At 37.2% G+C, this 11,801-nt stretch overlaps 1 protein-coding gene across 3 annotated transcripts in view; it reads left to right on the top strand.

Moving 5' to 3' along the window:
• LOC128890177 (flotillin-2) overlaps positions 1-10,783 on the top strand; it is a 158,575-nt gene extending 147,792 nt beyond the window's left edge. For 2 of the 3 annotated variants that reach the window (XM_054148450.1, XM_054148451.1), the window contains exons 2-8: positions 2,951-3,247; positions 4,118-4,350; positions 5,170-5,289; positions 5,428-5,642; positions 5,848-6,031; positions 6,175-6,321; positions 6,733-10,783. In XM_054148450.1, coding sequence (XP_054004425.1) covers positions 2,951-3,247; positions 4,118-4,350; positions 5,170-5,289; positions 5,428-5,642; positions 5,848-6,031; positions 6,175-6,321; positions 6,733-6,762 — 1,226 coding nt within the window. In that variant the 3' untranslated portion in view covers positions 6,763-10,783. The remainder of the gene's footprint in view (positions 1-2,950; positions 3,248-4,117; positions 4,351-5,169; positions 5,290-5,427; positions 5,643-5,847; positions 6,032-6,174; positions 6,322-6,732) is intronic. The other variant, XM_054148452.1, reaches the window with a different exon arrangement.
• Positions 10,784-11,801: the final 1,018 nt, after the last annotated feature.

The following is an 11,801-nucleotide window of genomic DNA, read 5'->3' as shown; positions in this document are numbered from 1 at the left end:
GTATATTTATTGAATTATATATGTACCATTTTGTTCCACAACCTTTCCACCTCTTAAGAAATGTACACATTTTATTTGTTTTCAGCCATTCCGATATATTCAGACTTGTATCGCCTACTAAAAATCGGCATGGACTTTCCAGACAGCCCAATAGTTTTGATATCACCAAATGAATTTTTCGTTTAAAATATGTATATGAATAAGCTAGTATTTAGTTTTGAGACCACTTATTGGCCATGTATGTTTGACTCGGTAAATAATTCGTAATTTATTTCAGAAACCAATTTCGTTACCTCCATATTTCATTTTCGTAAATGTTGCATGTCCTTAGACAGGGTTGAGAGAGGGGTAAAGAATGCCAGAAATCATTCTTACGTAATTAATGAACGGCCCGTAATCGGTTCGAAATATGGATCAATTTAAAGAGGTCACTTTACACGAATTCCAATATCTGTCTTTACTACCAACGTAATGATCAAAATGTACGTGTCAATAGCGTATAACTCTCTGACTGACAAAATCACATTTACACGATAGCAATGGATAACCATTAGCTAACGAAACCACGTATATCCGATAGCTGTCGATAACCGATAGTTGGAAAGATCACGTATGCGTGACAATGACAACGAAAGTGTTAATAACTCGTTCATTTGCGTCTACTGAAATGCATAAAATTTTGTTCGAATGGAAGATAATGAGTAAACTCAACCTGTAGTTAAATTTTTATTTTCATATTCATTGTCAAATATTTCATTCTATAATTTAAACTCTGGTGTTTGTTTTATGGAAGACGAACTACAAGATATTTTATTGTTTCTTTATGATGCGTGTACGATATTCAACTACCTGATCTCGCACATTATTTCGATGTAATCGAATGTTGTCGACATAAGTTTCACGTAAATATGTAATGTTATGCTTTCGCATGACGTTGAATATTGTCTTTTGTTTCATTATCACAAACAGATATTATCAAACCTGGTATGTTTATAAAATATACATTTATCAGGATTTATTCTTAAAGGTGAACTTTCTCGTTAACTTTTGTCGTAATTATTATTTCTAATTAAGTAGTAACTAGATTTATGTCGAAAAGGTCAAGTTACGTTTAATAAACGGTTTCAGATTAATTGGAATAGAATTGTAGTAAAATATATAGCGAGAATCCTAACGGAAAATGTTCGAATAACTTCAATAGAGTCTCGAATAATGTCACGAACGGGATTTGAATTACCGTAACACGCGAACGAAAATTCCTGAATATCATTAACGAATTGTGCTCAATTTTTTGACTATTCTAAACACGCAATAGGTATGCGTATAATATGAACTTACTAAGCCAAAACTTACACAGCTATATTCATATCGAAAATAGTAGAATATTCGCTTTTTTAAATTGCATAATGATATTCGGTGAAACTAATCTGATTGAATCAAATTACGAGTGGGAAGGATTCTGTTGCATAATAATTTCAGATAAATTTGAGTTGTATAAATAAGAAACCCTTCGTTTTCAATTACTATACAACACTAATGATAGTATATTCAATATTGTAGGGGTGTGACGAATATTTCCAGTATTTATTTAACGGGAGAAACCATACTAAACGCGTAAACATTAAGTGTTTTACGTGATTTCTTTGCAGAGACAAATTCACTTAATTTTCCTTAACTTTGAAAATATTTCACGTATGTTTTAAATTAAATTTGGTAACTTTACATAAATTCTTCTCTGTAAAGAGAAAATATCCTGATAAACACTGAATTCTTGCCTTCCCAATTTCTCCCGTTAATTTGAAGCATGTTTTTACGTCGAAAAACGATGGCAATCGAAACCGCGCGCCTGAGGAACGATCGAAGAATGCCGAGAATTTCAAAATCAATGGTCACAGTTACGTGAGACGAGTCACGTTTACAATGAACGATACACGGCATCGGGGAACCTCTATTTGACGTCATCGTGCGGACTTACGGTAAAGAGTGGTACCGGTCGCCATACGGGAACGACCTACTTACGTTGCAATACTCGACGCGGTTATGTATTGTCTTTAACGATCGTTGAATCACAAGGCGAATCATGGCATTACGATAAACAAGGGGAAAAAGTTTAGACGTCGCTTACGCTGACGTCGTTGGTCGTTGTGGCGCTTAGACTAACTCATTGAATAGTATTGAATGAGAAAACGCGATATCAATTAATCATTCTTTTTTTATATTGCTTTAAAGGATTTTTTCTGCAAAAGAAAATGCTTTGGAGGTGTTAGGTTCTTATTTATATTTTTTTGGAGATATTAGAAATACAAACTCTAAGGTGTAAAATAATATCTAAACAAAAGGATAAGAATAATAGGCAGAGAAGGGGACAGGAAGTATAGAAGCCTCGATACATGTGGCAAAAACGTTTATTTGCATTCAATTTTTATGAAATGTTATAAAATGATATTCTTTGTTCGCGTTTGAAAGCATTCAAAATTAAGAAAAATAATATTATGTAAGCAAAAGTTGTTTATTTTTCTTTGCGGTAGTATATTTCAAGAACAGCTTACACAAGGATGTTTATTTATTTTTATAAACACTATTAGGGACTATACACATATCTTAAATTTGCAAGACAAGATATATAAATAATATTTGGTCATTGCTTGGCCAGTTGGCACTAAAACTACCAAGGTAAACGCAATTAGAGAGTCAGTAAACTAATGTACCAATAAAATTAATTCTCTAAATTAAAATACCTGCTTCTAGAACCTGCAATAAAACCATTATTAACATGTGTTCACTGATTTTAAAAAGAAGTTCAAGCCGACTGACTTAGTAATTTTAATATCAACAAGTTATGGTAGCACTTTTTTCAATTGAAAAAGTACCATTAGAATTTCATTCCAAGTAGTTATCCTGTATTTTATCTACTTTTCCATTGAATTTTTCCCACGAATTACGTTTTTAGGAGGATGTTGCGGATCGATGAAAAAGAGGACCATCGTCGGAGGCTACGCCTTCACGTGGTGGTTCGTCACCGACGTTCAACGGCTCTCTCTGGAGGTGATGACGCTGAATCCCGTTTGCGAGAACGTGGAGACAGCCCTTGGGGTGCCTTTAACCGTCACCGGGGTAGCTCAATGCAAGATCATGAAGGCTGACGAATTATTGCACACTGCCAGCGAACAATTTCTCGGGAAGAGCGTGCACGAAATCAAATCGACGATCCTCTCTACCTTGGAGGGCCATCTTCGCGCGATATTAGGTAAGATCGGCTAAACTTTAGTAAAATAAAGTGAAAGGGAAAAATAAGTTTGTAGGCAACACGCTGTATTTTAGTATTATTATATTTATTCGTCAAGTTTACTCTGTCTACATTGTTTTTGTGTATCTTTTCTATATATTATACATATGAATCGTTCACTAAGAAAGTAGTTCAAGTCCATTCGTTTGAAAAACGGAGTTTTCGTAATAAATATGTTGATTTTGTCTGTTGCAATTACATTTACGTGTGCAGAAGCTTATATATTTTAAATAGATCAACATATTTTTGTGAAAATTGACAGATATACTTATATTAGACATTCAATATTCTCAAAAATAAATTGCCAAATGTCAGCATTTCTTCGGCCTGAAAGGTGATATTCTTCTCTAAACTAAGAAAAACTAAAGAGCCACTTTTTGAAAAGTAATTGCAAAGAAACGAATGGTATCGAAGACACAATAATTACATGTACCTTAAAGACCAAGAAAAACATTATTCAGTCATTCACATGCATCTATGATAAAATGAACGAAAAATCACTAGATACTCAACAGAACATTCTAAAAATGGCCCTTTGATACACTTTACGCAAGGCCATTTTTGTCACCCACATATACCTGTCCAATAAAATATTTTCTCACTCTTTAATGTACATCCAACCATAGTGTAGAAGTTCAAGTCAGCATTTGCATTCGTTTCTTCAGAATTAATTCCAAAAAAAAAGAGACGTAATCTTCGAGCAATTTGACTTCCCTGTCCTTAGATTCTGCTTAGAGCCACGTACGTAACGCGTCCAAGAGCTTGCAGTCTCATAACTACTCTACCGCGTTGCGAGAAGATCTGTTAAACAAAGACCATCTAAACTTCCAGGCACGCTCTCGGTGGAGGAGATATACAAGGATCGAGATCAGTTCGCGACGCTCGTAAGGGAGGTCGCCGCGCCGGACGTCGGTCGCATGGGCATCGAGATCCTGTCGTTTACGATAAAGGATGTCTACGACGACGTTCAATACTTGGCGTCGCTTGGCAAGGCTCAGACCGCCGCTGTTAAACGGGACGCCGACGTTGGCGTCGCGGAGGCGAACCGCGACGCTGGCATTCGGGTACGTTCACGAACATCAGAATGCTTTCAAATAGGACCTAATTTTGTCAGCCTGTGGGACTGTTCAATAGCAACATACTAGTGTAAATCTAATAGTTCGGAATTCTATAGTAATTTATTTTTATTTTAGCAGAAAACGTTAGCAATGTTTGGGATATCAGTAATGCCTCCACCATAGCACTCGGTTATTATTATTATTGTTTACAGTGCTTTCTGATAGGACCTAATTTTGTCTGCCTGTGAGACTGTTCAATACCAACATAGCAGTATAAATTTAACAGTTCGGAGTTTTATTATTATTACATAATTAAAACGTAGACCAGAGAAATACTTAAACTTGGCTGAACCAAATTATTCAACATTACGTTGTGAAACATAACGTTAAACGTAATATGTTAGATGACGTAAGTTAATCGTCTAACTGAACTAAATTTATGCAATTGTACTTTCCCAGGAGCTTTATCGTAGTCACAACACGTCCCGAATAATGTCGCAACTAGCCCCTCCTCGGTCCACATTTTACGTATCCTAACGTGTGTTGCTGTTAGGAGTCTCAACACTTTACTTATAGGCTTTTTAATTCCACAATCTATCCCCAAGAATTAATTTACCGTGTTGTTGGTCATCTACCTACAATGCCCAATTTATGAAAACGGATAAATGTTTCGTCGTGCCAAATATACAATACGTAGAATTTAATGTTAGCCTGAATTAATCCTTCTTTCCTGTTTCTGAATAAATCGAATACAGAAACTCCTTTTCTGTGTTCCTAGATAGGAACTCCTCTACGTTACTTCTGACGTTTTCCCTTTTCTTGCAGGAAGCAGAGTGCGAGAAAGCAGCGATGGACATAAAGTACAACACCGACACAAAGATCGAAGACAACGCCAGACTCTTCCAGCTGCAGAAGGCTAACTTCGATCAGGAAGTCAACACGGCTGTACGTCGATATTCGAACATTATTACCTCCATTAGCTTCAACTTCCACCATCCTTATTAAAAGAAATACTACTATTTTATGTCCTTCAAATAAATTAAAACAAAATAGCCGCGTTGAATCCATCGTTATTTATCACAGAAAGCCGAGGCTCAGTTGGCCTACGAGCTCCAAGCGGCGAAGATAAGACAACGGATACGAAACGAAGAAATTCAGATAGAAGTCGTGGAAAGGCGCAAGCAGATCGAGGTGGAGGAGCAGGAAGTCCGTCGAAAGGAACACGAGCTCCAGAGCACCGTGCGGCTTCCGGCTGAGGCCGAGCATTACAAAATCGGCAGAGTGGCCGAAGGAAAAAGGTTCTTAAGAACTCTGAGAATAATTTTCTCTCGTCTACTATAGTTTACGATAACTAGCAGTTAATTAAAAAAAGTTATTCAGAGCTGAAGCTCTACGTACTCTCTGAGAATAATTTTGTCTCGTCCACTATAGTTGACGACGACGAGTAATTAATTAATGAAGGAATTTAATTCGATGTTTGACAACTGGTTTCGTTGTTTACAGGACACAGACGGTGAATGCGGCTACGGCAGAAGCTGAGAAGATTCGATTGATCGGAGAAGCTGAGGCTCAAGCTCTGGAGGCGATAGGAATATCGGAAGCTGAGCGTATGCGAATGAAGGCTGCTGTGTACAAGAAGTACGGCGAGGCAGCCATTCTGAATATCGCTCTGAACGCTCTGCCAAAGGTAGGAACTCATCTCCGCAAGTTAACCACTATTTTAGTGGTTAAAGTGTTCGAGTACGAAAAATTAGACAAGCAACCAGTCAACTAGCGTCAACGACCATGCAAGCTTATTTTTATTCTAACACCATCTGTACGTTGTTTCAGATTGCTGCGGAGGTTGCAGCACCATTGGCCAGAACGGAGGAGATTGTTCTTCTGGGTGGAAACGACACGACCAGCGGAGAAATTACCCGCCTTGTGGGGCAAGTACCTCCAGCTGTTCAAGCACTGACCGGTGTAGATCTGTCAAAAGTATGTTCGAGGGGCTTTTGGCCTTCTAGAAAGTGTATAGCTAGCGCTCATGATCAAAAGTAACGTGGATTAAGTTAAAAATTGTATGGTAACAGTCCTTTCGACCCTTTGTTTATACCAGAGAATTCGTTAAACGCCTACCAACAACATTTTAGAAAATAATGAAAAGATCAATAATAACATAATAGCGAACGGATTGACAAAGTGACTGACAGCAACTGACAATTGAGATTGGAAACATTCAAAGAAACTTTAGAATCTCTAATTCTTGAAAAAGAAGACATAATTCTGCACCGCAAACGTAGACTTAGCACCGCCCACCGTTGTAGACTTGCCACGACTTTTCTTCTGCTTTGACAATACGATAATACCGAACTATGAAACTAATAACGTTCTCTCATGGTGTTTTAGGTGTTAGGGAAAATACCAGGGGCGAAGTAATGTCGAATGCAGCGACAGGTAGAACGACCAGGCGATCGGACATTCGGAATCAGCTGAAGAAAGGAGCAAAAACTCTATACTGCCAAAGGTTTCTCTGCTATTCTATTATCCACCGGTGACACTCCAACTTTTTTCTCTTTCCCGAATTACTCTACCTCAAACGTAGATGAAGCGAAGCTGAACACAACCGGTCAGATCGGTCGTGGCTCCGCCAAGAGCGCGTCGTTTTAAATGTCGATACGGTTGAACGATTGCTCGTCCCACGCGGTCACGTAAAGCGCACATTGTCAAGTTGATCCTTATTATCGTCGTCCGTGCACGACGGTTTCCAACGAGTTCGATTCCTGCGTGCATCAAAGCGACTGGTAATTTGATTCACGAGGACTTCCGGAGGCGTCGACATGGCCATACTAACGCAGAAAGATTCTCGTTGAACCAACCAAGTTAGACTCTGCTAGACATGGTCAGTGCCTGGATCATATCAATTTTATTGATAGAATCATTGGTACCTACCTGAAACTCTAGATCAGTGATTGTTAACCTTTGCAGGCTTGCCATATATTTTACAAGAAGATTCTTGGCATTTCTTATAATTATAGTAATAAATCTTCAATTGTAACAGTATACGTTCGATGAAGGAAGAAATTTAATCCGAAATAAGTATCAGTTTTGACAAGACATATTTAACCTGATTTCCTGATTGAAGATCTAATAAATACATTTAACAACCTTGCAGGATCCCACTTATCGCTTACTTTAACTATTCCTTAATTCGTGAGATGTATAAATAAAAATAACTACAAGAAATAATTTCCTTTGTAAAATAAAATGTTCAGGTTTGATGCTTCTTTCGGATGAAATTTTCCATTAAGTTATAGTAACAATTTCAAGAACTATAATACAATAAAAATTCATCAGATTTGTTGGTTAAACACGGTGGTTAGGAATCACTGTTCTAGATCAGTATTGGTTGATGCTAGTTAAGAACAACAGAACATAACCTCTGGGGTTTTCATCGAAGCTTTCGTCAGCAATTGAACTTTAAACGGCGCAGCCGGGACGCGATCGCAATTGGAAGGAAAAATGAAGGAGAACGAACAACACGAAGACAAGCGAATCGTGGCCACCAGCGAATTAGAAATAAATTTAACACGTTGACTGTCATGCGCAGGGAGAATAAATAAAAATGAAAGTGGCAACACATGGAAATATGATACTCTTGGAAAGCTAATAGAAGTGTATAAGATAATTTATTGAAACGAATGGTAGTATGAGCAACTCATAATGGTACAGAGGGTTCATCCAAAAAGGCCACTGCTCATTAAACCGCTCTGTAAGAACTCACGCAGCAGAAAAACTTAGAAATTTTTCGCTCTCAAACATGGCTACCATTCCTGGTAGCAGTAGCTGCAGAGTGCGGTCGCCATCTTGGGAAACTAAACATTCTTAAGTTCACCCTGTGAGTTTTCACAAAGCGACTTGATAAGCGATACCTGTCTGGAAGCATCCAAAGCCTAACCCCTAATATACATCAACTCCCATTAATCCTTTGCGGATGATCAACCAGGTGACCGCGTACAGTAAACATCTCTTAAGCCGTCGACTGACTTGCAATAGAACATTGTAATGTAACGCGAGCATTCGCTTAGTTTGACGAACTAGCGAGCGACGAACCGAGCCGTTCTTGCGCTCGGTTCGCGCTCGATCGTGCTCCACTGGTCTGTCGATTTTTTTGACGAACCTCTTTGATCGTCTACTTTTCACTGAACTGAGTAGGAAGCATTGAGAGAGAATTCAGCCGAGAGTTCGAAGCGAACATTCGTGATTCCAAAAAGGACCTTGTAGTGTAACGTTGGTGTCGAACCGTAAAATTCGTGCCGAGCAGTTACATTACAGCGTTCTGTTGCAAGTCAGTCGCCGGCTTTATCATTCAATGTGTCTGTACCCAACGTGTTGAAGCATCTTCCGCATACAGCGTGTCCTGCTTCAAAGTGACCGTCCCTAAAGGATTACAGGTTTAAATATTTATTGACGAAATAAGTTATCTTGTAGCTAAACCATCGCGACAGTCACCGTATTAAAACTCGTGGTAGCGCGGTTCAGGCGGAAATCGAATTACATAGGCGAATGTACGCCTTTGCATTCGCATAAATCTATTGTGATTGAAATTTTCGATCATTGTGTTCAACGTAACATAAGTAAATTTAACAAAGGGGAGAAGAGAGTAAACGTTCGTGCGGAGTAGGCGACGTGGAAGTCAACTGTCCGTAGTCGTTGTACATACCCATAGTTACGTGTGTATAATAGCAACTGAGGTTTTTGCCTTGCTTAGAACGAGACGCGACGAAGGAACGTGTTCAGAAGAACGACTCTAGTGCTGATTTGCAGCGTTCCTTAAGCTCCAAAATGTTTATTTACACACGTGAACGCTCGGATTCGGTACAATTATAATAGAATGGTACAGGTTTAAAAAAAAAAGTATATTATAATTCACAAAATAAAATTTAAAAAGGAACAATGAATTTAGAGAACTTGATATACAGTCTGTATTATACGGTACTTGATATCACCTTGCAATATTAATCGATACTGTTTCAAACTGACCTAAACTTAAGGACATACAATGCAAATGAGCACAAGTTTCCTCGTTCATCGTGTTAACACTCGAAATTCTCTCGGTTGACCACGCATCGGAATCAATCGCATTACCAACAAACTATGTAATATTCCAAACCGAAGAAAGTGCCAATTTGTAAATACAGTATCTCCTTGCCACTGTAGCAGAAGAATAATGATATTTATATTGCGTAACGAGCATTCTGTTGCATTGCACATTTTTATTCTGTTCGCAATAGTGCTTGCATCAAGCAGGTCTCAAGATACATATAATTTTTTCCAAAGAATATTCGAGACAGACACCCTGCTAATAATGGATATCGGAGGATTGCAGAGTACAAATTCCATTAATGTCCTGCACCAATATATATTTTGTGCTCGAGATATATAGTTAGAGTGAAAAGGGCTTTGTTTGGAATGGTTTGAAAACTTTCATCGTTTCCATTAGTTCGTTAAATGATATTTTTATACATATAATTTATTTTTATACAGATTATATTTATTTTATATCAGTAGGGAAGCTTTGCAAATGTACAAGAAATCGATATCAAAACTTTGGAGCCTCAAAAAAAAAAAACATCAATCTATTTTAAATGTTTTGAAATTAATTAATGCTTTTACAACTACAAAGTTTGGTCTTTCAATTTGACAAAAAAATCTTCCAATGATTGACAAACATATTTAGATGAATTTTTGTAGTGTTATATACAAATAATGAATAATAATAAGTAAAATAAAATTGAATCTCTCGAAGAAGCTTTAATTGCGCCACTTTTACGTTGGCCTTACTTTTTTTTTTATTGAAGAATGCGCGTATAATTATAAATGTAGTAATTCTTGTTTACTATTTACCTTCCTTTTATATGCATTCCTTTTATTAAATTTGTATTACTGATCAAATGTATCTTCCGCATGATACAATACAGAGTAAATATTATACACAAGATATAAGTAGAAATGAGCAGTACGTATGTAATATGCACACCAAAGGACATTTTTATAAGTGCAGAATAGTTATGGTTTACAAGTGTGAATCTGTAACAATCATATATACACAAAGAAATTAGAAAAAAAATAATTGTACAAAAAAGTTATCATTTCGTTGAAAGTATAGCGTGTAAGGTTTTCCCAAATTTTGTTAAATTTTATTTATTTAAATATTTATATTAGCAACGGAAAGTTTTCAATCCAATGCAAGCAGTAGCGAACTATTTTTCCCAAGTAAACTGTCACGGATATCTAAACACTAGAAAAGGGAAGTACAAGAATGTCAGCTGTTAAAGAAAAGTCTTCCCCCCCCCCCTCCAAATAAAAAAAAGAGAAAAAAGGATGGAAAAAGTAAAAGCATAGTTCATTTAGAACAGTACAAACGAGATAATGACAGAGAACTAATTTCAAAGTGAAATTATATTAAACGAGATCGTTGAAAGGTCGTAAGGTCCATGTCGATATAGTATTTTTAATAATAAGAAGCGATCGAAAGCTGTTAATGCCGATTATATTAAAGTAGAAGGATCTATCGCTCTCAGGCAGATGTTTTATATAAGCTATTTTTAGTAACGTTTAGTGCACCCTTTCCGATGGGTAGTCAATGCGAGAAACGCGCCATGTAAGATGTCTAAATAGACTCGAGTCAAGTTTCTTCCTTTCGATATCGTAGACCGAGAAAGTTCAGATACATGCTGCGAGGAAAAAGGAAAAAGAAAATTACGTCCACGTGCTTTACAAAATGTTCTCTTAATCGATTCAACACAAAAAGTGTTCGACTCTTATTCCCAATCGGTGGTGAACCAATTAGAAATTAGACGATTCGTACGAATCGTTCGTCGTCGAGGAATTTAACTCTTTGCTGTCGAAACACGGGATAAAAATTATTTAAACAGCGAAGTGCTTATCTTAGGAGCAGGGCCGGCGCAAGGCAGGTTCAGCGCGTTCGCCGGAACCCGGTCCCGTGTTTTGAGGGGCCCCGCGGTCTACGAAAATGTTAATTAACTTTTTACGGAATGATGATACCATTAACAGATGCAAGAAATTTTTTTATTAGCGATGATTCAGTTTAAAGGAGTGACAAAAATCATCAAAGTATTATTATTTAATATTCATCTTATAAAAAATATATAGCATTTGTAAATAAATAATTCCGCGTTGCAAAATTTAAGTGTAGGATTTGAATGTGAATTCAGGCCCCGCAAAAGGTCACGCCGGCCCTGCTTAGGAGTCGCAACAACGTGACGGGAAAGTACCAACATTTTCCAAATTTATTTCTCCTTAGAATATTTCGATACCGTTCTTCCAAATTCAGCTAATAAATTCAACTGATAATAGTCCGAGAGCCTGCGACATAAAATTTCGGCCAATTTCATTACAAATATCCTTTAGCTATTTGACTGTGTTCTACTAAAGAATAAAAATAATTCAAGACT

The sequence above is a fragment of the Hylaeus anthracinus genome, unplaced genomic scaffold (assembly GCF_026225885.1).
Source record: "Hylaeus anthracinus isolate JK02 unplaced genomic scaffold, UHH_iyHylAnth1.0_haploid 12000, whole genome shotgun sequence".
NCBI classification, from domain to species: Eukaryota; Metazoa; Arthropoda; class Insecta; order Hymenoptera; family Colletidae; genus Hylaeus; species Hylaeus anthracinus.
This window is presented reverse-complemented; position numbering and strand designations above follow the sequence as displayed.